The sequence below is a fragment of the Mus caroli genome, chromosome 9 (assembly GCF_900094665.2).
Source record: "Mus caroli chromosome 9, CAROLI_EIJ_v1.1, whole genome shotgun sequence".
NCBI lineage: Eukaryota > Metazoa > Chordata > Mammalia > Rodentia > Muridae > Mus > Mus caroli.
The window spans coordinates 72273612-72298859 of NC_034578.1; the positions used below are offsets into that span (position 1 = coordinate 72273612).

The 25248-nt window shown below is 49.3% G+C and overlaps 1 protein-coding gene across 5 annotated transcripts in view; it reads left to right on the top strand.

Annotated features, from left to right (window-relative positions):
• Window positions 1-25248, top strand: part of Myo5c (myosin VC) — a 74486-nt gene that overhangs the window by 19822 nt on the left and 29416 nt on the right. For 3 of the 5 annotated variants that reach the window (XM_029481127.1, XM_029481126.1, XM_029481130.1), the window contains exons 8-22: window positions 564-686; window positions 3941-4047; window positions 6064-6329; window positions 10082-10163; window positions 10853-10993; window positions 13710-13835; window positions 14696-14779; window positions 17335-17469; window positions 18118-18215; window positions 19384-19470; window positions 20782-20893; window positions 21457-21668; window positions 23409-23574; window positions 23848-23994; window positions 24774-24938. In XM_029481127.1, the coding sequence (XP_029336987.1) occupies window positions 564-686; window positions 3941-4047; window positions 6064-6329; window positions 10082-10163; window positions 10853-10993; window positions 13710-13835; window positions 14696-14779; window positions 17335-17469; window positions 18118-18215; window positions 19384-19470; window positions 20782-20893; window positions 21457-21668; window positions 23409-23574; window positions 23848-23994; window positions 24774-24938 (2051 nt within the window). The remainder of the gene's footprint in view (window positions 1-563; window positions 687-3940; window positions 4048-6063; window positions 6330-10081; window positions 10164-10852; window positions 10994-13709; window positions 13836-14695; window positions 14780-17334; window positions 17470-18117; window positions 18216-19383; window positions 19471-20781; window positions 20894-21456; window positions 21669-23408; window positions 23575-23847; window positions 23995-24773; window positions 24939-25248) is intronic. The other 2 variants (XM_029481128.1, XM_029481129.1) reach the window with 2 other exon arrangements.

A 25248-nucleotide genomic window follows, 5' to 3' on the forward strand; every position in this document is an offset into this window, starting at 1 on the left:
AACCTGGTCTACTTAGCTATTTATAGGTTACCTAGGATTACATAATGAAACTCTGAAAGAAAGAGAGAGAGTGGGGGAGGGAGAGGGAGAATGGGCTGGGCTATCCCAGTCCAGCGCCTGGCTAGCATGCATGAAGCCCCAGTTCATTCCCCAGCCCTGCAAGTACCAAGCATGCTGCACACGTCTAGAATCCCAGGAGTGTTAGGAACTAAAACCAGAGCTTTAGGGTCAGCCCCGCTTTTAAGGCCCTGCTTCCCTGTCAAATGAGGAACCCTGAATGAGGCCTTTGTTTTCCTGACTCTCAGCTTCAGTTTCTATGATATCCTTGTAAAGTGTTTAATAGAGCCCATTAAGTGTGAACTTCCTTTCCTGTTCCTTCCTTCTCTCCACCCCCATCTCTCTCCCTCTCTTGGGAAGGAGTTTATGATGTAGCTCAGGCTAGCCTTGAACTTAGTACTGGGATGCAGGGGAAAGCTACCCTGCCTGGCTTTTTCTTATTTCTGATAACCATGTGTGTCCGATTTCTGAGTTGTGGAAGGAATTAATTGTCCTTTTGGTTCCAGGGAGTGCCGAAGAGTTCAACTACACAAGAATGGGAGGTAACACTGTCATTGAAGGTGTCAATGACAGAGCTGACATGGTAGAGACCCAGAAGACCTTCGCACTACTGGGTAAGAGACACCAAGGTAATGGTACATACTCTCAGAACATAAGAGCATGACTTGGTGGCAGGGAGGGTTGGTTATGAACACATCGGCTGCCCTTCCAGAAGACCCAGTTTGATCCCCAGCACTCAGTGGGCAGCTCACAGCCACCTCTAACTCCAGTAACAAGAAAAGAGATATGTGTTCTGAACTCTGAGGGCACCAGGCACTCACGGGTTCATACACACGGAGACCAACCCACATACACATAAAACAAATACAGTTTTAAAATAAAGATCGTGATTGGCCCCAGGCACTGACTTGGCTCTACCCAGCCCCAGCCCGGCATATAAGCACAGAGTCATAGACACAGTTCCCAGTAGTGTACAGAGAAACATCTCCTAGGGCTAGTAATGGTGAGAGCCACTACTGGACTGTGTGAGGTGTCAAACGCCTCAGGTAGTGACTGGGATGGAATCTGCTGGTTCCAACAAAGCAGTTCCCGCTCAAGCCTGTGCAGACCTGCTCAAGCCTGTGCAGACCTGCTCAAGACCTGTGAATGGCTCTCTCCTCGATTTTCTGGGCACTGCTATGTTAGACACAGATAGAGATCGCCACCTGTTTCTGCCATTCTGCAGCCCTTCCTGTCTTGCAATGATCACGGTCACTGGCTATTGTTGTGGCCCTTGGTCTCTGCCAATAAGTCCATACCCAGACTCCAGGGATGGGACCTGGCACACTCAGTCCCTGGTTTCTGATTCCAGCAACGTGGTATGAGAATGATGTTGTCTCAGGACACACGGTGACTCGCTGAGGTTTAAAATTTGTTCACATACAGTGTGGGTGAGTGTCTTAGTCAGGGTATCTATTTTCCTGCACAAACATCATGACCAAGAAGCAAGTTGGAGAGGAAAGGGTTTGTTCAGCTTACACTTCCACATTGCTGTTTATCACCAAAGGAAGTTGGGACTGGAACTCAAGCAAGTCAGGAGCTGATGCAGAGGCCATGGAGGGGTGCTGCTTACTGGCTTGCTTCCCCTGGCTTGCTCAGCCTGCTCTCTTATAGAACCCAAGACTACCAGCCCAGGGATAGCACCACCCACAATGGGCCCTCCCCCGCTGATCACCAACTGAGAAAATGCCCCACAGCTGGATCTCATGGAGGCGCTTCCCTAACTGAAGCTCCTTTCTCTGTGATAACTCCAGCATGTGTCAAGTTGACACACAAAACCAGCCAGAATAGTGAGGCTACACATCTTTTGACTCTGAAAGGCCTGGTGGTTAAGAGACTAGTTTAAAGATCACAGAAGGCTAGTGGAGTGCCCCTGGTTCTGTGGTTTCCTTTGCCTTTCTCAGTCACTTATCTGTCATTTGTCACATCAGCCACCTGCTTTCTTGCCAGGCTCAGCTGTCACTCAACTCCCAGACTCAACAGTTTCATATGAAACGCTCTATGTAATTTTGGTCTGGTATCTTTCATCTTTGAAACAGAGAAAATTCACATGGTATTGAGATGACTTAGAATTCTGCCTCCCAGGTGATCCAGAACCCCAGGTTTCCTCCATGGAAAGCTTACGTGGCAACAACTGTTCTCTGGCACTCGGGGCCTGCTGGCTTGCTGGACAGCAAGGGCGGTGCTAGCCTCCATTCTGTTCTCCACCCAGCATGGACCAGAGGGACATGTGATGGACAGTGGTGGGAAGAGGCCCCAGCATCTCCCCCATGTTCACAGGAGTGCCGCATGGCTGCATCCTGATCAGCACAGCCCAGTTCACAGCTGGCAGCCGGACACGCAGCCCTCCTAGCTGCTGGCTTAGTTTATTTTCGGCACCAGGAAATGGGCCAGTTCCCTCTGTTCCACACGCATCAGTCAAGATCCCAGAGGTATTATGTGACAAAGTCAAAACAGGGTTAGGGAGAGAGGGGGAGAGTTTATTTATGACTAGACCCACACAGAGACTGTGAATGAGGTCAGACAAGCCAACAGGGACAGCAGGGACCCAGGACTAGTGGGAGAACTGTTCTTGAATTCTTCCTGCTTGTTGTTATTCTATGAGCCTGAAAGGAGATTGAGGTAAACTCAGTGCTGGTCCAGGAACAGATATCTCTGTCTGAGGCCACACTGCACAGAGGAGCTGGGGAAGACATGCTCAGAGCATCCTTCTGTTCCGCCTACTGCTCATCCCCCCACCTCCTCTTTCCCCCTCTGCAGCCTGCTCCTCCTGCTCTTCCTATTGGTCACCAGCATCTTTGTTGCCATAGTTACCACACTGTCTTCATTGTCGCGCTTCTTTTGTCATCTTCCCCCACTTATCCCTTTTTCTCCCACCCTGCCCCCCTTTCTCTCCTTCCAAGGCTTGGTCTGTGGGGACTGGGGAGACAAATGGAACCCTTTTGTCATCTCACCTTAAGAAGGATTCTGGGAGCTTATGAGCAAAGAGAAAAAGGAAACCTTTAAAATGAAGTATATAAAATACACCAGTGCCTCACCAGTGCCTCACCAGTGCCTCACCAGTGCCTCACCAGTGTCTCACCAGTGCCTCACCAGTGCCTCACCAGTGTCTCACTTAAAATGGATGCCTAACAGGAGTTGTCTTTCTTTGTTGTTGTTTTGTTCTGGGTTTTGTTCTTTTCCTTTGAGATGGGGTCTCATGTAGCCCGGTCTGGCCTTAAACTTGATGCGCAGGATGATCTTGAACTTCTAGTTCTCCTGCCCCACCCCCTGAATGCCTCCGTTACAGAAATGCTCCACTATGCCTGGTCAGTGTGATGCTGGGAATCAAGCCCAGGGTCCCCTGCATGCCAGGCAAGCAAGCACTCTACCAACTGAGTAACACCCTCAGCCCCAGATACAAGTTGAACTCTCCAGCAGTCCAGGAGAAGGAAATACTCCCTGCTCACACCCCTTTCTACCCCCCTCAACTACAGCATTCTTATTTAAGAGAGGAACTGTGAAGAGCTTGTCACTAAGTCCACTTCACACCCCTGCCCCATGAAAAGCTCACTTCACACCCCTGTCCCATGAAACCTGTTTTACACCCCTGTCCCACAAAAAGCCCATTCCAAAACCCTTGTCCCGTGACAAGCTCCCTTCACACAGCTGTTCCATGAGACCTCACTTCACACCCCTATCCCAAAAAAGCTCACTTCACACCCCTATCCCAAGAAAAGCCCGCTTCACACCCTTGCCACAACTCCTGGCACTGCAGCTGGAGAGTCTTAGAAGCCTCCAGGTGCTGTCTTATGGGACGAAGGAGAATGGCAGTGCCTTGACTTGGGGAATGTTTACTTTCCAGGATTCAAGAAAGACTTTCAGATGGATATTTTTAAGATCCTGGCTGCCATCCTGCACCTGGGCAATGTGCAGGTCACCACGGTGGGCAACGAGAGGTCTTCAGTCAGTGTAAGATTCATGTTTGCTTTGTGCTTCCTGGGTGTGAAGGTCAGTGGGGCACAGCTCATGGCTCACTGGCCACCACGGTTGAGACCAGCCATGCTTGGACCTGCTAGACAGACTGGTTTAGCAGGAACGAGGAAGAAAGCTTTCCAGGGGTTGTCTTATTCCCTTGTCACAGTACATATGTGCCATGAGTGTGTGTGTGCATGAGTGTGTGTGTGTGATTGTGTGCACACGTATGTGCACGCACGTGTGTGTTGGGGGCTCTGCTATGTGTTCTTTTATTCAACAACATCTATGTAGCCTATCATGTGCCAGGGATTGCTGTAAGCTCTGTGAAACATCATCAGACCAAACAGGAAGTCCTGACCTCACAGGAGGTGTGGTCTGGAGAAAGTAGGAAGCTTATCTACTATAGGCTGAGGGTAGGCAGTGGGTCTCACTCCTCTCCACAGCTCTCCTGCTCTCCAGGGTACCAGGTGGCTGGGGTCTACTTCTTGCCCTCCTCCAACTCAAAACTGCCCCTCCCTCCACCCGTGTCCAGGTCTTGCAGACTTTGCCAGTCCTCAGATGACCGGGATATTGGGAGAGCTGAGTATAATGTGATTGCAGCTCTGACCTTTTTCTGCCAGACTCCCATAGAGTAAACATGGTTCCCACCCAGCCACCCTGAGCACTGTTGCACCAGGGTTGCCATTGCAGCAAGATCTTAGAAAGGAAAGAATTCTAAGACTCTCTTTTTAAAAAATATTAAATTTTATTTTATGTGCATGAGTGCTTTGTCTGTATATATACCTGTGCACCCCTTGCATGCCTGCTGACCAGGAGGCTGGTGGAGAGTGTCAGATCCCCTGGAACTGGAATTACAGGAGTGGTGAGCTGTTTGTGGGTCCTGATACTCAGATCTCCATCCCCCCCCCCGAAGAGCAGCCAGTGCTCTTAACTGCTGAGTCCTTCTCTCCAGCCCCAGCTAAGACTTTAGAAAAAAAATGGAGCCCTATAATTATTGACCCTGGCTTTGGTAAGGCATACAATTCATTTATTTCGGGAGCTTAGAATGTCAAACTGAATTTCAGGTGAAGCACTCCTCTTAAAAGTCCACTGGCTGCTGCCTCTCTGTATCCCCGTCCTAGCATAGAAGCCCCTCCAACTCAATCTTTTTACTTTAGGTGTTTCGTCCTTTCTTAGACAGAAAGACTCTGCCAATCCTTTCCCCAGAGAGGATGTCAGGCAGGGCCAGAAGGAAGGGCTGTGCCATTGTTGTGGCAGCAGCAGGAAGGGTGAGGTGAAGAGCAAGGAGGAGGTGGGGCCACTTGGGGGTTACATTTTTTTCCCTCCACTTTCTGAGCATTTAAAGAGCAGTCGCTTGTGATACTGCCTATCTTGGGAGGAAGGATGGTGCACGGTCACATGGAACCACGCTCCCCAGCCAAGTGGCGAGAGCGGGAAGCAGTGCATGCTGGCTAAGGCAAACAGCATCCCCTACCCCTACCCCTACCTCTGCAGACCAGTGTGGCATCTCTCATGTACAGACTCAAAAAGAGAAAAGTCATTTTGTATATTCAGGAGACTCCTCCATTAGCTCTGATGTCAGCTGAGAAGTTAGCTCAGGCTAGGAACTCCTCCCGGGTCTGTCTGGTAACAATCCTTTCCTTAGATGGATCACCTACAGAAATCCTGGCCACATTAGTTGGCCACAGGGTTGGTGTACAATATGCTGACAGCATATGGCTGGAGAAGTCAAAGAAATGTGGAGGAGGGAGGGTGCAGATGTATGTACGGGTGGAGCAGGCCTGCTGGCTTCTACAGCCAGAGTGAAGAGACTCAAAAAGACACAGCCAGGCCTCTAGGCCTCACCGCAGCAGGGCGAGTGTCACCACAGCCTCCTGCTCTACTCCAGCCTTAGTTCCAATCACAAGGCCTGAATATCTCACACAGTCTTGGGCAGACTTGGCCAGATGGGGCGGTATTAACTTTGGATGTCTGGGTGACCCTGATGGGGCTTGTGTTTGTTTCTTGAAGGAAGATGACAGTCACCTGAAGGTGTTCTGTGAGCTCTTGGGCCTGGAGACCAGCAAAGTGGCTCAGTGGCTGTGCAACAGAAAAATTGTGACCTCCTCGGAAACTGTGGTAAAGCCCATGACCAGGCCTCAGGCCATCAACGCCAGGGATGCGCTGGCCAAAAAGATCTACGCTCACCTGTTCGACTTCATTGTCGAGCAAATCAACCAGGCGTTGCACTTCTCAGGCAAGCAGCACACTTTTATTGGTGTTTTGGACATTTATGGGTAAGATTCTCTTCTGCCTGCCTGCCTTTCCCCGTTTAAATGTCAAACGCCCTGTTGTTTTTAAGTTGCACCCTTCCACTTGTCTTGCTTGTTTTGAAGATGATTTTATTTTTCTTTGTTGAATGGAGAGATGTTAAATATAGCTCCTGGGTCATGGTGTCCTTTCTGTAGACTGTGCGTTGAATAAATGACAAACTGGGATTAGGGAGATTTCTTAGCCAGCAAAATGCCTGCTATATAAACAGTTAAGTTTGGACCCCGTCATTCATGTAAAAAGCCAGGCAGGGCAAAGCCCAGGGGAGGCAGAGGATGGCCAGCATAGCTGACCTGGTGGGCTCTAAGCTCAACTAAAGACCCTGTCTCAAAACGTTAGGCTGAGAGTAATAGTGAGAGATACCCAACATCGACCCCTGCCTTCCATGTACCTACGTATATGGCCACATACAGCAGCACACGTATACAATAAATGCTAAGCTAATAATGGCCACCAAACTTCATTGTGTGACAGACAGGTCCTGTGGTAAGTGGCTTCTTGGTCTTCAAGCCACCTGGAAGCACCCCCACGTTAGAGAGGTAACAACCAAAGCTTGGAAGAATTAAGCTGTTCACAGCAGGTCCCTTGGCAGGGCGATGTGAGCCATGTTAGTCCCCTACAGGCTCCTGAGGTACTGAGCCCTGTCATACCCTCCTGTTCCCCAGGGGAAGTGCCAGTTATGGCTGCTTGGCACCCTCCCAGTCTGCCTGGCCTGCCGTCTCCTGCCCTCACACACCTGTGTTCCTGTCCTTTCCTGAGAGATAAGGGCTTGGGTCACCCCACCCCTTCTTCAAACAGTGCGAAGCTTGGGCCACTTTGGAGTTTGGCTTCATCTTTCTCTCTGCCCTGTCATGCTTTTCTGATCCCGGGTCCAGCTCCTGTTGAAGGTGTTTGCTGAATGCAGGGTGGAAGCTGGCATGGAGGTGAAACCAGGGGACTTTCCTCTCTCCTGTCCCTGTTCCTGCCATGCTCTCAGGACTACACTGGCTTCTCCACAGGACACTGAGAAGATTGTCCCAGGAAAGACTTGATGCTTTCCATCAGTTAGGGGCTCTTCCCCACATGGAGGGAGGGAACTGGGCCTTCACATGGAGGGAGGGACAGTCCTTCAACTTTTCACCCAGATAGAGAGCCAGCTGTTCCAATACCCGTTCCAGGTGTTGAGGGGAGATACTGAAGGGAGTGACTGTTTAATATAGATTTTAACTGATTACTCATGGCTCGCAAGAAAACCTAGCAACAGTTTGAAAATACTAATACAGGACTGGATTAGGCTCGTAAATTATTTACCTTATCCCAAGAAATAATTTGAGTAACCAGTAAAAAATTGAATAAAATTGGAAAATAAAAGAGTAGCCTGGCTTAAAAATCTTACATTGAGGTGGGAAGTGTTTGCTGTATCTTCCAGAACTTGTCTTTAAAAATAGTGGACTTCTTAGCTTTGGAATATATTTTATGTGTATGTATGTGTGTACACGTCCATTTGTGCCTATGTGGGTGCAGTACCCATAGAGTCCAGCAGAGGGTGTCCTATCCCTGGCACTGGAGTTACAGGCAACTGTGAGCCACTCAACATGGGTACTGGGAACCTAACTCTGTCCCTCTGCATGAACAGTACGCCCTGTTAACTACGGAGTCACTTGTTTATACTTTTACCTAACAAATAATTACTTGCCAGGCACTGTGTGATGGAAGGCCTTCTGGGACGTCATTTTACTGGTGAAGGAGACAAAGAAGTCAGGGTGATACTGTGAGAGAAATAAGTCGCATGAGTGTACGTGTGTGTGTGTGTGTGTGTGTGTGTGTGTGTGTGCATGAGTATAGGGATGGGAGAGAAGATTCAGATCCACAGACTTCGAGACCACTGTAATGAAGAACTTGGGTCTTGCAGCTAAGCAGCCTATTATATGATAAAAGTGCTTACACCTTTAAAAACTTCTCAGAGTCCATTAAAATTTCTAGTTGGGAAATGAAACTCTTGCGTAGCGGTTATTAAAATGGTGCATGAATTCATAGCTCCCCTCTAACTGGCAGATCTTTGTGGCCCAGGGTGAATCACTTCCTAGCACTCTGGCCTCTGTGTTAATCTGGGTCCTAACATGTATTGTGCCTCCTGAGGGAACTGAGCTCAGCTTAACCTGGACGTGACAATGGCTGCCACGAAAAGTTAGCATCCTTTAACACAGATAAAACTGCAGCTGGGAGCTTTGAGGTTCAAAGTGCAAAGTGAAGGAAATTTTTTATTTTTGATGTCCCAGACTATCCTGTGTTTATGTTCTCTGGACCAGGGTTGAAAATGTCTGGATCTGAGGTTAGACCTCTGGGCTAGCCTCTCCAGCACTCTAATGGCACGTTTTCAGCCACTGAGGACCTCTCCCGCAGGGCTCTCAGGACAATCAGACGGAAAAAGTCACCAAGCCATCTTGAGCCTTAAGCTCTGGTCTTGGTGTAAACCACAGTCACAGACAACACACCTCTGGCATCTTAAGCCATAGGTCCCTGGGTTTTAAACTTCAGCTCACAGTATCTACAAAGGATCATTGTTTGACAGTGTGCCCTACTGTGGGAAACCCTGCTCCTTTTGGCCCTGACCTGGTCCCTCCCAGGTCCAAGTCGGCTTCCACTTCTGGTGCGTGAATGATAAAAAGAGTGGTGAACAGTCACCCTGGAGCTGGAGCTGTCCAGGAACCTATGGCAGGGCAGTGACCCCATTGGACCAGAGCCACAAGGGACAAAGCCTTGGGCATGGAGAGGAGGGTGGAAGATGGGGATGCAAGCTGCCTTTTAGGTACCATTGACTGTCCCCTGGGTCTCACCATGGCCTCTTGGACTCTGACCCTTCCTGAAGTGATGACATTATATTAATCCTCCACCTGAGGCAGAGTTAGAGCAAAGAGAAGTGAGGCACACAAAGGCTGGCATCTCTAAAGGCTTCCTCCTCCGGGCAGGATGCTTGTCCCTGCTCCCCCTCCCCCACCCACCACCAGAGGAGTCAGTGTACACTGCAGCCTCCTCGTGAGAATCAGCTAATGTGAAATCCTGGTCTAGGCTCACGTATAGCCACAGCTGGCAAGAGCTAAGTGAGGTTGGTCCTTAAGACAATCCTGTTAGTCACAGGCCCCAAGGGGCTCACTGCTGTGCAGTAACCAGCTAGTCCCCCATCTTTGTATTGTGTCTGACTGCTCCAGGCTCTTGAGTTTACAAGTCAGTCGCCTGGGTAACCCTAGAGACAGCTATTAAAGCCTGAAGAACAGGCAGGGATGTGTGTGGCTTCCTGCTGGGCTGAAGAACTCTGAAAGCCAGCCTGGGGAAGGTGGAGTCGTCCTGCCTGCCCCCTACTTGTTCAGAGAGAGAGGAGAGTGTTCTCCTATTGAAAGCTCAAGCGCTACTGCCAATCAGGCTCAGTGTTATGCCCTGAGAAATGGAGCTAACCCCCCCCCCCCAGCCATTTTCCGTTCTGTAGAGGGAGGACAGTAATGCTGACACCGGTGTTACATGGATTAATCAATATGCCGCTTGCTTGCGACAGGTCTACCGTAATGCCTGGCTTGGGGAGGGAATCATGTACAGTCAGATTCGATGCAGGAGACAACCAGTGGGGGAAAGGGTAGTCTGTCAACTGACTGCCGGCTTAGAAGGAACCAGCAAACAGCTTTGAAGTAGTTTAAACTTGCCGAATGGGCTTGCTTTCATTTTAATTTGTTCAACTGTGTTTCAGTTTTGAGACCTTTGATGTAAACAGCTTTGAACAGTTCTGCATCAATTACGCTAATGAAAAACTACAGCAGCAGTTTAACCTGGTAGGTGACTTTTCGTCTTCCTGGGGCTGATGCTCAGCCCTCTACATGCGGGACTTGGGCATGAGCCTTTTCTGGTTCCTCATTCAGAAATCCAAGCATGCCTGGGTTAATAGATAAAAAAATGTTCCTGATAGTTAGAGCTATACATTGAGTTGCTATGCCGCTCTGTGGCTATATCTTGAAACTGCACCGCCATCTTTGACTTCCTTTTTGGAACAACTTGTGACACTTTCCTCCCCATCTGTCACCTGTTTCCTTCATCCTACAAGAGGAGCCTCCTTGAAGCCCTGAATTCTAGGATAGGTTTTGCACACTGCCTACATAGCCGACAACCTCTGTGACTGCCCTGCCCTGGTTGGGCTGATCCAGGCTAAGAAGGCTGTTTTTGTCCCCAGAGAGCAGCAGTGGCCCACAGCCACTGGGACTCAGGGAGCTGTGTTGGTGGTGACACTTTTTTGGTCCAGGCCTGACCTAGTGGAAATGGAGAATCCACTCAGGATGGTGTCAGGGTGACAGCCAGACCCACAGGAGACCTCTTAGTGGCTTTGACCTGGGGAGGGGATGGGCAGTGTTCCAGGGTCTTCCTGATCACAGAGCAGACCTTCATCTGCACCTTCCAGGCTTGGATCAAGCCCTTCATGTCTCTCTTTGACGTTGTCTAATGTCCACCTTATCTCTGGGCTCCCCAGCACGTCTTTAAACTTGAGCAAGAGGAATACATGAAAGAGGACATCCCCTGGACTCTGATAGACTTCTATGACAACCAGCCTGTTATTGACCTGATCGAGGCAAAAATGGGCATTTTGGAGTTGCTGGATGAAGAATGCTTGGTAACTGTCAGAATAACTGGCTTCTTTTTCAGCGTCTGACACTCATGTGGACCCTGAACCCTGGGGACATGACACTCCTGCGAATGGTGGAGGGGGATGTTTATTGCATGTGAATGAATAAAAGACATAGGGAAAAAGGGAATCTGGAGGCTCCTGGGTATGGAGAGGGGAGAATTTATTATAGATATGCGGGAGAGCACAGCCAGAGGCAAGCACATCTGGGAGAGTCCAGAGTGGACCTGACCCAGAGCTGGGCCATGTGAGGAGCGGGGGAGGGGAAGAGAGAGGGGAGGGCAGGGGAACCAGGTACTGCAAGCCAGGAGGCCCCAAAGGTACAAAGAGAGCAGGTAACCAAAATGGTTAGATTATATAGATAAGGGCAACCCAGCCTCCTAGGGTAGGGGGCAGGGTCGGCCATCCAGGAGGGCCCTGGAACAGGTAGGGACTGAGGAATGCAGAGAGAGCCTAGCAGCCAGGTCTTCTTTGCTGTTAAATAGGCACCCCAGCCGTCTGTCTGGGATTTGAAACGTTAACAGAAGATATAAGGGAAAGAACAACCAGAGGCATCCAGAAGGGTCCAGACTGAACTGGGACATGAGAGGAGAGATGAGGCAAGAGAGGAAAAGAAGTAGGGGCAGAGAGGAGCCAAGAACTGAGAGACCAAAAGGCCATGTAGCCAAAAGGGCTGGATTATATGGGAAGAACAGCTGGGGGAAGGCAGTAAAACCCAGGAGCTGAAGAGATGGAGAGTATGGGGCGTGTATGCCAGCCTGGATGACCCTGCAATGGGTACTAGTGAGCAGGGACTGGGGGCAACTGATGGCTTGGAAATGTCAAACAGGCACCCCAGTTAGCCATTTGTCCTGGTACCATGCACAACCCCCAGGGTGACATCGAGCAAGGAGGTTATCTTCAAGGTCAGCATGTAGACAGATGTATGGGGCATGCAGTGAATGGCTCCACCCTGTGTTTAGTGTGAGTCACCCGAAGGGGGAGGGAGTGTCAACACCATGTGATTCCAGAGAACCTCTAGGAGTTTGGCTAACTTGTACCCTTTGGGAGGAGTGTCACTTAAAGGTGGGTCAACCCAGCACCATGCCCCAAGAGCAAATAATCCCCTGGAGAGTATGAATGGGCTTGCAACAGTAGCTTCTGACACTTGAGCAGTCACCCCTCTCCACACCCAAAGATTTATTTGCTTAAAAATAATGATATAATATGTCAGGTCCAAAGGAAACCACAGTTAATGGTGTCTCCTGTTAGCATACCAAAATGTATGCAGTCCTCCAGGCTCATTCAGTCCCTGTGGGCTCCTCTCAGCTCTCCTCACCCCACCCCCTCCCACCCCCACCCCCCTATCCTAACCATCTCCAGCTCAAGGGCTTCCCTTCCCCAGCTTCTCAGCCCATTTCAGCTCTTGACTCCCTCTCTCTTGCCCTCTCTTGCCCCTCTCTCTTGGTCCTCTCTTCTCTTCCTCTCTCTTTCTCCTCTCTCTCTCTCTCTCTCTCTCTCTCTCTCTCTCTCTCTCTCTCTCTCTCTCTCTCTCTTTTCTCGGCCTCCTTCAGTCTGCTGGCCATAGTCTACTACTTTCTGTCTCTGCTGTGACTTCCAGATGCCTCTGGCTCCGCTCTTACCTCATATCTACAATAAAAACCTTCCCCTCAACCACACCTTGGCGCACATCACGTCCTCATTTTTATACACAATAAAACTGCCACTTCTCTGTGGGTCCTTCCTGGAATTCTCGGTTCCGTGGTTCTTCCTGATCACCTTTTCCAGCACCACCTATGCACCAACTCTTGCAGGCATCAAGCCAGTGTTCTAGAGGCAGGAGTATTGAGGTTAAGGTAGACTTCACATATTTGTAAGTCCTGTAGGTGACCTGGAAGTCACTGAGCCACAATGGAGTATGGGATTCACTCTGTTTGGGTTGAGTTTAACTAGTGGTGTTTAAATGCCAGCATTAGAAACAGGTTTTTCAAGGAGCTTAGCTGGAGGAAGTATGACCTTGGTTATGGGAGGCAGAAAAACCAAATAAAATCTATTTTCCCTGAGATGGGGGCAGGGAAGACACAAACCTAGTGTTGTCCTTCCTGTTCTGCTGGGAATGGAGTCAGGCTCCCATTCCATTCCATTCCTCTTTCCTTGAAGTTTGAAGCTCCTGTGAGAAGAAGAATAAAATACTGCCTATTCTGGTTTATGCAAGTCTTCAATCCCAAGTCATGACAATGGTATAGCCATTTAACTACTGTGATAAATACTTCATATTTTTGTTCATAATAAAAAAATAACTATGTATAAAGATTAATAAAGCCAAAGATACATGAATGTTTAGAATTGCTTAGACAGTGGTTCTCAACCTGTGGGGTGTGACCCTTTGGGGGGAGTTGAACAACCCTTTCACAAGAGTTGCCTAAGGCCATTGGAAAATACAAATGTTTACATTACAATTCATAACAAAAGAAAAACTACAGTTTTAAGGTAGCAACAAAAGTAATTTTATGATTGGCGGCTACCACAACATGAATAACTGTATTGAAGGGTCAAAACATTAGGAAGGTTGAGAACCACTGGCCTAGAGGAAGAAGGTCCTCTGACTTGCAGTGGCCCCCTGAGGCAGCCGATGACCTTAGTGCCCCAAATCAGCTTCTTCCCTCCCTCTAGACATCTTTCATCTCATTCCCGTACTTGAGATTTCCCTTGCTTTCTCTTCCAGTTGCCTCATGGCACCGATGAAAACTGGCTTCAAAAGCTGTATAACAATTTTGTCAACAAGAACTCGTTATTCGAGAAGCCTAGAATGTCAAACTCATCCTTCATCATCCAACATTTTGCTGACAAGGTACAGTGCCGTCTTGACCAATGTGCCATACCCAGGTCAGAACTCTTCTGGTGTGGTTGGATTCAAGTCCCACTGAGGGGAGCTGGGGAGACAACCGGTCAGTAAGGTGTTTGGCTTACAAGCATGAGGACCTGCGTTCAGTCTCTCTTAAGACAAACCAGGCATGGTGACACACATCTGTAATCCATTAGGGGAAGGTGTTTTACTGCAGGTAAAAGAGAAAAAAAGTCCAGAGGCATCTGGAAGAATCCAGAGCAGAGAAGGAAGCAGACTGGGCATGCCCAGGACTAACACTGAGAGAAGGGAGAACAGCAGGAGGGACTAGTAGATAGATAGCAAGAAAATAGCGCACTGGGGGGGGGGGGACACGAGTAGTGAGATAGCAAGATAGAAGAGAAGGACTAGAAGAGCAGGACTAGAAGAGAAGAGCAGGTTATAAGACCAAGTGTCTGGGAGATACTTCCTGGAGGGATATGTCCTAGATGTATCTCCTGTGAACTGGAGCAGGTCTGCGGGTTTGTGTCAGAAGCTCCAACACCACAGAACAGGTAAACTGAGGCAATTGATCGCTCAGCAGACTTTTCTCTGAGGGAACAAAACTTGACTCCCAAGTTCCTGAGCAATGCTGGCTTATATCTAAACACCAGAGATCTTTCTGTAGTCCAGATTGAGTTCATTTCTGGTAGAATTCATGCTTAGTGCATCTAAAATCCTGGGATTGATCCCATATCCTACAAAGAAAAGAAGGGGAGAGAAGAAACGGGCTTGTACCTGATGCTTGTGCTCTGGCCTCTGGGGTAACGGGCCTCTCTCTCTCTCTCTCTCTCTCTCTCTCTCTCTCTCTCTCTCTCTCTGTGCAGGTGGAGTACCAATGTGAAGGGTTTCTGGAGAAGAACAGAGACACTGTCTATGACATGCTGGTGGAGATCCTCAGAGCAAGCAAGGTCGGCAGGGTCCCCGGGGAGGGGTACAGGCTGCTGCTCATTGTGTAGCTCACACAAGGAAGGGTAGAGTTGGAGAGAGAGGAGCTACTGGGTAACAGCAGCACCTCCAAGTAGTGTTTTCATTTCCTTCTTTTTCCCAGTTGAATAAAATTCCAGTATATCCATGCACTACATTTTATTTGTTTTAGAATTGAAGGTAAAGTCCGGGTTAGCATCTGAAAACACTGTTCAGTTGTACACATGCAGCTGACAGAAAGGGGACAGCTAATGCAGCCAGCCGGCCGGGAAAGCACAGTTCACAGTTGGCTCCTTCGCTGACTCACAGGAGTATGGGACTAGCTGTGGGTCAGTCCCTCACTTCTGGGGACACAGCAGTGACCACACCTGATGATCAAGTCTTCCCAGGGGCACCCAAATTTTAGTGACAGGCATGTCTCTTTGCACATACACAAGCAGTGTGAGAGTCCCACGACACTAAAGAAATCCAAAATGAAGGAGCTGGGGCAATGCCAGTGAGTGAAATGGCTGCCTCACAAGCACGAGGACTTAAGTTTGATCTTCAGCACCCATGTCAAACAAAAAACAAAACACAAAACAAAACAACAACAACAACAACAAAATCTCACTTGCCTGTAGCCCTGGCACTGAGGAGGCAGAGACAGGCAGAGATCTGGGGCTTGCTGGCCAGCTGGAGTAGCCAAGTTGCTAAGTTCCAGAGGTTTAATGAGAGATCCCATCTCAAAATATAAGGCAATGAATGACTGAAGACACACCCAGTGTCAACACACACACACACACACACACACCAACACACACATACAAGAAAGAAAGAAAGAAAGAAAGAAAGAAAGAAAGAAAGAAAGAAAGAAAGAAAGAAAGAAAGACAGAGAGAGAGAGGGAGGGAGGGAGGGAGGGANAAGGAAGGAAGGAAGGAAGGAAGGAAGGAAGGAAGAAAGAAAGAAAGAAAGAAAGAAAGAAAGAAAGAAAGAAAGAAAGAAAGGAGGGAGGGAGGGAGAGAGAGGAAGAGGGAGGAAGGAGGGAGGGAGGGAGGGACGGACGGAGGGAGGGAGGCAGGCAGGCAGGCAGGAAGGAAGGAAAGAAGGAAGGAAATCAAACCAAGGATAAAGAGTGTGGCTTTGGGCATCAAGTTCTAGACTCCACTGCATGGTGTGATGAACATTATCTCCAAATGAATGCCTTGTAGCCATTTTCTTTCCCACTTCAACCCTTTCCTAATAAAAAACTTTGAGAAGAAGGTACTTCATAGCTAGGCCTTCATTTTATAATCATTTGGTCTACATTTATTTCCCTCTCAGAAGATCCAGTGTCCTACTTAAAGTGCTCACATCCTTTGACAGTTCCCTAAAGGAGCCCAGGCAATCGCCCTGATGAGTATAAACAAATGCAGCGCTCAGTAAGGCAGCTTGCAGGGGAGCATTCCCTGTTGAAACGTGGTGAATTAGTTGACTTCCTTGGCTGGTTACTTAGCCCCAAGCTTACCCCAGGGTCCTGCCTGGAAGATGTCTTACAGACTGAGTGCCTCCTGAGCCGACAGGTGGGAACTCCAGACTCAGTCACTGCCCGAGGGCACAGGGCCCTGCTTTGAGGCCGTTAGCCACTTTAAAAGAATGAAGATTAACAGAAGTCAGCCGCTTGACATAACCGATGCACAGCAGAATATAGATGCCTCAGGAGAGGAGCAAATAAAAGTGGGAGAACAGAGGCAGGACCAAGGCCAGCCTGGGCTTTACACTCATAACAAGGTGTAGGTCAGCCAGGGCTATACAGTGACACCCTGCCTGGAAACCCAAAGGGGTCTGAGAAGCTAGCTCTGTCAGTAAGTGCTTGCCATACAATAATGAGAGCTTGAATCTGAGACCCAGAACCCTTATGCAAAAGCCAGTCACAGTGGTACACACACAACCTCAGCAAGTGGGGGAAGACAGAAACAGGGATTTTACTGGTCTTCCTGTATCCTGATTTGGGTAAGTTCCAACTCCCTGTGAGAGGCCCTTGTCTCAAAAATAAGGTAGACAATGTTCTTGAGGTGCAACACCTACGACCATCTTTTGGCTTCCCTGCGCATGTTTTGCATGTGTACAAGCATGCAACACACACATGAACACACACACACACTATACATAAAATCATCAGCATATACACATAGATATGGGGATATGGGTTCAACACTGTAAGCAGGGTGTGGCCAGAAGACACTCTAACGGGCCTTGATTTATAAGTAGGGCTTGGATCTGCAGAGAGAGGTTGCTAGACTCTGAAGCTGAGCCAAAGGGCCCAGTAGGGACAGAAGATGTCTCTTCTCTTCTGCCAGATGGAGCAGTGCATGCACACAGACACTTGCACAGTTGTCCTCTCTCTTCCAGTCTCAGGAAGCCATGGGCATCACCATCCAGGAGGCCCTCCCTATACAATGGTGTTCTGGCTGTAGAGGTGGCTGGGGCCATCACCTGAACCCTCTCATTGAGATAGCTGTCATGATTGTGTATTTGGTCTATGCTGGTGGGGATGCTAAAACCCACCCTGTTCCCTTCCAGTTTCATCTCTGTGCCGCCTTTTTTCAAGAAAGCCCTGTTCCGTCTTCTCCCTTTGGGGCGATGATCACAGTTAAATCTGCAAAGCAGGTCATCAAGCCGAACACCAAGCACTTCCGGACCACTGTTGGGAACAAGGTACACAGGAGGGAGGTGGGAGGTGAGAGTGGGAGGTGGGAGTGGGAGGTGGGAGTGGGAGGTGGGAGTGGGAGGTGGGAGGTGGTCACCAGTAAGGCCAGGCTCTGGGGAGCCAGACCGCGGGACCTATAGCCCAGGCCTGGCTTCAGACAACAGGCCTCTTCCAAACCATTTGTTAAACTCCTAACTTCAGTTTAGCACATCCCAGTGCCCCCTCCCTACCCATGAGTAGTCATATGGTATATTAGTTTTCTGCTGCCAGGGAACCTTGGTCAGGTAGGGTGCATCTGTAACCCACAGTCCTAGTGGGGAGTCTGCCCTGACAGATGCTTGTGTGAAGTTACCTCTTCTTTTGAAAGAATGTTTAAAACTTTTCTTCATGTGTATAAGTGTGTATGTGTCAGGGTGGAGTGTACACAGGTACTCAGAGGCCAGCAAAGGGTGTTAGATCCCTTGGAGCTAGAGTTTCGGGCATCTGTGAACCACCCAGTGCTGGGACCAAGACTGAGGTCTTTCAGTAGAGCTCCAAGGGCTCTTAACGACTGAGCCATCTCTCCAGCCCCAGAGCTACCTCTTCTCATCTTTATTTGTCTTGCAATAAGCAATGTTGTTACACAGTAACCTTTGACCTCCGGCCCTGCTTCCTAGTTCCGCAGCTCTCTGTACTTGCTCATGGAAACCCTCAATGCCACCACACCCCACTACGTCCGGTGCATCAAGCCAAATGATGAGAAAATGCCCTTTGAGTAAGTATTCCTGTCATAGAAAGTGACATCCTACCGTGACCAAAGGCAACTTAAGGAAGAAAGTTCTGGGCTAATGGTTCCAGAGGGAGACTCTAATGGCGGAGGAGGTGGCGAGGCAGCAGGCAACCAGAGGAAGAAGCTAAGATCTCGAATCTCAGAATCTGTTCACATGCAGGAAGCAGAGAGCGCTAATTGGAAATGGGCCAAGGCTACATACAGACTCTCAAAGCTCTCCCCTGGTCCCTCCCCAACACACACGCAGACACACACACACTGTGTGCTTCCTCCAGCAAGACTCCAACTTCTAAAGGTTCCATAACCGTCCCAAACAGGTTACAACTGGGGACTAAGTCAAGTCTGGCAGTGGTGTCGCACGCCGTTAATCCTGGTGCTTGAAAGGCAGAGGCAGGTGGATCTCTGAGTTTGAGACTCCTGGTTTACAGAGTGAGTTCCAGGACAGTCAGGGCTACACAGAGAAACCCTGTCTTGAAAAACCAAAAAAAGAAAGAGAGACAGAGACAGAGAGAGAGCAAAACCACAGCCTGTGGGAGTCTTTTCTCATTCAAATCACCAAGATTCTGGAGTTTACTGAGATTTCCCACGAACTTTCCTGTTTCTGAGTTCTTTAATGATTCAAGCGGGGTTGCTTTTTACAAATTAGCACCACTTCTCTGGTTAGACCACCACATCTCCAGGGCTGAGCTTGAAATAACTGTCTGCAAGCTGAGGTTAGAAACCCAGAACCCAGGCTCCCTGCATGTGTAAGGGAGCATGTGTGTCTGTGTGTCTACCAACAGTGTTAGACCTGTGCCCACGCTACTGTAGGGTACGTTGCAAAGGCCATCCCTCCATTGCATGGGGCTAGGATATGACTGCCCACACATCTTTTCACCTGGTTGGTACATATTTTCCCCCACAAAGCAGCCCTTTTCCCATCACCCCCTTTAGACCTCCTTCCCCTACTTACCTATACCCCCAGCTTCTAGACTGTTTCACAGAGAGGCTATTTCAGAACATTCTATCCATGCCTCTGGTGCTCTGTATGTGTGTTGGGGGTGAAGGGACAAGGGGGCTGAATCCTGCTGCCCAGGAGCCTGAAGCCCAGGCCTTAATGGTCTGCATCACTCCGTAGCTACAAGGCCTTAACGCCTTATAAAATTACTTTAAGGTTTGACTCCAAGCGGATTGTCCAGCAGCTGCGAGCCTGTGGCGTTTTAGAAACGATTCGCATCAGTGCCCAGAGCTACCCTTCTAGGTAGGTGTGTGAGTGAGGGCACAGAGAAGCCACCAGAGGGGACCACGCCTATTGGTAGAAAGTTTATTTGAGGGGAGGGGACCCAAACTGGTGTGGTGTGTGTGTTTGGAGCATCAAATGTGTGTGTGTGCGCGCACATGTGTGAGGTACATGGGAGGTGGGTGTAGATCAAGTAGCCCAGAGGCTGGTGTGGGGACTTTTATCTGTTGCAGTCTTGGTTGAGTTACACAGGAACTGGATGCCCTTTGTGGGAGATGGTTGTCTGTAGGGGGCAGATACGGAAAGTAATGGCTTTTTCTGACATCAGAAAGTTGCTTCACAAGATGAACACTGAGTTTAAGTTTTTGTTTACCCGATAGGTGGTAGTCATCCTTTTGTTTCCCCAATCAGAATCCAGCCCTAGCTGAGCCCAGGCTGTCCTTTAAGACACCATCAATGGCATGACCTTTTGGGAGGTCCACTTCAGACCTTGTTCAAGTGTTTGTTAAGAACAGAGGGTGTAGTGGCAATATTTTTTTGCAAGCTTTGCATTTTGTAAAGTGCAATATTGTGGGAGAGGGACAGGTGAGAAATACCCATCTTTCTTTACTGTGACAAAATCCCCAAGGAGACAAGGGAGATGTGTTTATTTTGGCTTATGGTAGTAGAGGTTGTAGTCCATTGATGGCTATTTGGCTCTGTTGCTTCTGGGCACAACATCATGGCAAAGGGTACGTGTGGACCACAGTGGCTCACCTCACTGATGGCAGGAGGCAGTCAGAGGGATAAGAAGTAGCCAAGGACAAAGCCACACCCACAGTGAGCTACTGCCTCCAACTCAGCCCTGTATCCTTCCTAGTTTCCACCCCCTCCCCAATAGCATCAAATTCAGACTCCATCCTTGGGCTTATCCATTCATTAGGCCAGAACCCTCAGGATTCAGTCTCTTTTGATAGTCTCACCTCTGAACACTGCCCTAAGGACCTAGCCTTCCACATCTGAGTCTTTGGGAAATATGCAATGTCCAAACTGTGACACAAGGGCTGTGTGCATCTCAGAAGCTACCAGCACCCCAGACCCCCATCCTCAGCTGCTGCTGATCCCAACTAACTTGTTTGAATAGGAGCTAAGGAGGGTCAGAGGGATGCAGGATTGGTTAAACCAGTTCATAGAGAAGGTACACATGTTGTGTGGTCTTGGTGGTGACACAGAGAGGGTCACCAGAGCAGACTACCAAGTCCCCTGTGAAAGCAGAGAATAGGGGCCAGCATAGTCTACTGCATGAAGAGCCTCCTCCCTGATACACCTGCCTGGTTCCCTCCGATTTTGCAGGTGGACATACCTCGAGTTCTATAGTCGCTATGGCATCCTCATGACCCAGCAGGAGCTGTCCCTCAGTGATAAGAAGGAGGTGTGCAAGGTGGTTCTGCACAGGCTCATCCAGGTTGGTCTTGCCTGATGGGCTCTTTCCAGAAGTATGACTCTCAAACGTATCCCTTTGTGTGCTAGTAAGATAGAAGCAGTCATGTCCCCTGAGGTAAGATCCCTTAACAGCAGGCATCTCCTGTGGAGATCCAAACTCTGGATTCCACTGCCATCCCCCCATGATCTAATACCATCCTCTGTGGGTCAGGGTCACTGGACATGGTCAGATGAGGTGGTAACCCAGCAGAGTGGTCAAGTTGCTCAGCATGAATTGTGATTCCTGCTGAGATGATGACTTAGGACAGAGAGGAGATGACAAATTATGACAATCAGGACATGGAATAGGGGTGTGAAGATGGCACACTATGATGGCCAGGAAATGGGAAGGGGGCTTCAACCCAAAACCAAGACAGAAAAACAATATTCACCTTGAAGTGGAAGTTTCTAGATTGTAATTCTGTTTTTCTCTGCCTTGTGCATAAGTAATACCAATGATTTTAGAATCTTTTGACTCTCTCAAGTTGAAAAAAACAAACAAACAAACAAACTTTATTTTGTAGTTATATCTTTCTTCTCTTCCAGGATTCTAACCAGTACCAGTTTGGTAGAACCAAAATTTTCTTCAGAGCAGGACAAGTGGCTTACTTAGAGAAACTCCGCCTGGATAAACTGAGACAGGATTGTATTATGATCCAGAAACACGTGCGGGGCTGGCTCCAGAGGAGGAGGTTCCTCAGGGAGAGACAGGCCGCCCTGACCATCCAGCGGTACTTCCGGGGTCAGCAGACAGTGAGGTAAGGGGGAGAGAAAGGAGGCACTGGGCTTACACCAGTGACTTCCCAGGTCAACAAACAGTGGGGTGTGCTGGACCCGTGGAGAGCAACTAGATCACAGGGCTTTGGCTGTCGTTGTACCCACGAGGAGGAACAGCCGAGGACAAGGCCCCTTCTCCTGATCCAGGGACACAGGTGTGAGTCAGAAGTCCCCACCAGTGACCATGAACCTGGATGTGAGATGGGCCTGTCCTGGGTGCCAGCTCTTCCCAGGCTGGATGACTTACCTTTTTTCTACAATATAATATAGAGATTATTTCATGGTTGTTTTACTTATATTTCTTGGTCATTCATAAATCTCCCTCCTCATGGATTCCTCGTCCTCCATACATTCTGAAGAGAAGAATTTCCTTACTTCCTTACTTTAGGCAGACGTTACATTTTTCCTGTGTGAAGCCAGATAATAACTACTGAAGGCCTTAACAGTTCATGACCTCTGATTCAAATTCTACCATTATAGCCTAAAAAACAGGCACATTAGTCTGTTTTCCATAGCTGTAAGAAAGAGCCCGAGGCCTGACTCTTTATAAAGAAAAGAGATTTGTTCAGATCACAGTTTTGGAGTATGCGTTGTTTTGGCCTCTGATAATGGCCTCTATTGTTATGATACAGTGTGACCGAGAAAGTAGCCAGAAACAGCCACGTGGAAGAGGGACCTTGTGCATGGGGCTTCCTCTGGGTATATAAGTCCACTGTCTTCAGGTGTGGTGGTATGTCCTGTAATCCTAACACTCAGGAGACTAAGTCAGGAGAAGGCTGGATATGAGGCCAGGCTGGGCTGCATAATGAATACTAGGCCAATCGAGACTTCAGAGCAAAACCCTGTCTCTAAATAGGTAAGCAGATAAGGGCTGTAGGTGAGAGTGCTTGCTGCAGGTGTAGCAATTAAGAACAGTTTGTATCCAAGCAGCATAGAAAAACAGCTGGGCTTGTCCACACATGCCTGTAACCGGGAAGGCGAGAGGACGGCTGGGGCTTGCTGGCCACCAGCCTGGCTCCAGGTTCTACAAGAGACCTTGTCTCAAGTGAGTAAGGCAGAGAGTGAGAGTGGGGCATCATTTTCTCCTCTGGCTTCCATGTGTGCATGTGCCACACACCTCTGCATATAAAAAGACACATAAAAAGATACATTTTAAGATTAAAAGGATAAAACCCACTCCCCCTTGCCTCTGACTCATATGGAGCTATTCAGAGGCCATGTCACCAAGCCACCCCTTACAATCACACTACAAGCAGGGTCAAATGTCCAGCTTGTGAACTTTCCGGAGACTCACCAGAGGCCAGCTCCAGGTTGTACCACTGAGGCCTGATGGTCTCAGCCACAGCCGATTTGACCTTCAGATCATAGTCTGCCAGCTCCAGATCTGCAGCTTCCAACCCATCTTCCACAAATGGACGGATGAGCAAATGGGGTTCCCAGGCACTGTCTCGTCATCACAGTCTCTGTGGGCCTGCGCCTGGGTATTAACTGGCCCAAGCAGACACCGTGTAGGGGATTTCACATGGCTCTTCAGTGCCACACTGAGGTCAGGGTAGGCACAGACAGGCCTGAAGTTGCATCAGGATGAACTATCTGATGGTAGAGATGAAAGAACCTAAGAACCACCCACCCCTGCCACTGAAAGGCGCCACCCACTCTCTGGTTCATGGTGAAGGCTGAGGCTCTGGCCACCCACTCACACTGCCGTCTCTTCACTCAAGGAAGGCCATCACTGCCACTGCTTTGAAGGAGGCCTGGGCCGCCATCATCCTCCAGAAGTATTGTCGAGGCTACCTGGTCCGTAACCTGTACCAGCTGATCCGTGTGGCCACCATCACCATCCAGGCACACACTAGGGGCTTCCTAGCCAGGAGGCGGTACCGGAAGGTATGGAGTGGACTTAGGCTGCTGTTCTTCACTGTTTCTTCCTCAATGCTGGGGTTATGGTGAGTCCTCACTCACCATAACCCCACTGTCCTGGGGGTTTGCCTGAGAGGTTGCTTTAAAAGTCTGGGATGAAGGCTCAGTGGGTCAATGTCAATGATGGGAGACTCCTGGTCTGCACTGTGCAAGTGCTCCAGGGCTGGCTTTCCCAGTGATGAAGGACCTGCAGAGAGAAACAGGAGGTCTGGCTGACATTTCACCAAGCTCCCTCTCCAGTTGTTGCAGGAGCACAAGGCAGTGATCCTGCAGAAGTATGCGAGGGCCTGGCTGGCCCGGCGCAGATTCCAGAACATTCGCAGGTTCGTGCTCAACATTCAGCTGACTTACAGGGTCCAGCGCTTGCAGAAGAAGCTGGAGGATCAGGTAGGCATCCATATGCGCGCACGTGTGTGTGTGTGTGTGTGTGTGTGTGTGTGTGCGCGTGTGTATGCATGTGTGCATGTGCATCTGTGTGTATGTTCATATATGTAGGGTGTATATGTAAGTGCACACACATGTGTGTGCATGTTTGACCACTCTATTCTTTTTGAAGCAAGAACTGTCAGTCAAACCCAGAGCTCATTCACATTGCCAGTAACCCCTACTAGGCAGCTTTCTCTAGGAACCCCCTGGCTCTACGTTCCAAGGCTGGAATGACAGGCATGCCACCATGCCCACCTGGCATTTTTGTGGATTCTGGAAACCCAAAGCACTTAGACTTTGGAGGCAGCCCTCTTCCCCTGCCTTTACCTGCCTTCTGTGAGTCTATCTTGACCTACTAAGTGCACCAGCTGTGCTGCCAAAAACCCACCCCATGGCCGCCAGAGCTACGCAAGTTCTCTCTTAAGAAGTCCTTTGGTTTTTTTTGTTTTTGTTTTCAAGTAGTCATATCCTGGGTCCATGGATGAGGGTACGGCATAAGGTTTTTGAGAGTAACTCAATTCAGCCTTGAGCATTAAAGTTGTGGAGTCCCAGAAGCAGACACATGTGACGAGAGTCACCAGCTCAGAAAGAATTCCCCTCAGTCAGTTCTCTGTGAAGAGACTAAATGTCACTAGTGGTAACAGTGACTATTGTTGATAGATGCCACCTCAGCGTGTGAGGCATGGATGCAGCAGCTGCTTCACTCTGACCTAACCTCTGACCTCCGCGTCTTTCTCTAGAACAGAGAGAACCACGGGCTGGTGGAGAAGCTGACCAGCCTGGCTGCTCTGCGGGTTGGCGATCTGGAAAAGGTTCAGAAGCTGGAAGCAGAGCTGGAAAAGGCAGCTACCCACCGGCACAACTATGAAGAGAAGGGCCGCAGATACAGGGACACAGTGGAGGAGGTCAGGAGAGCACCACGTGAGGGGCGGGGGTCCACCTTCCTGTCTCTGCAGCGTAGGCAGATGGTGCCTGTGCCTCAATAAAGCAGGGCTTCACGGCACTGACAAGGGAGCCCAGAGGACTGGACCCTGAGGAGGGGGTCAGCTTCCTTCCCTGCCCGCCTTTACAAGCTGACACAAGACCCAAGGAGCACAGCTGGCTGCTTCCTCTTCCCTCTGTCACTTGTCCACCTGCATGAGCCCTGGGGGCCTCCTTTTCCTGATCTGTGACTCAAGATTTGTGGAAGATTTTTTTCTCTTGTGGTCTAGTGAG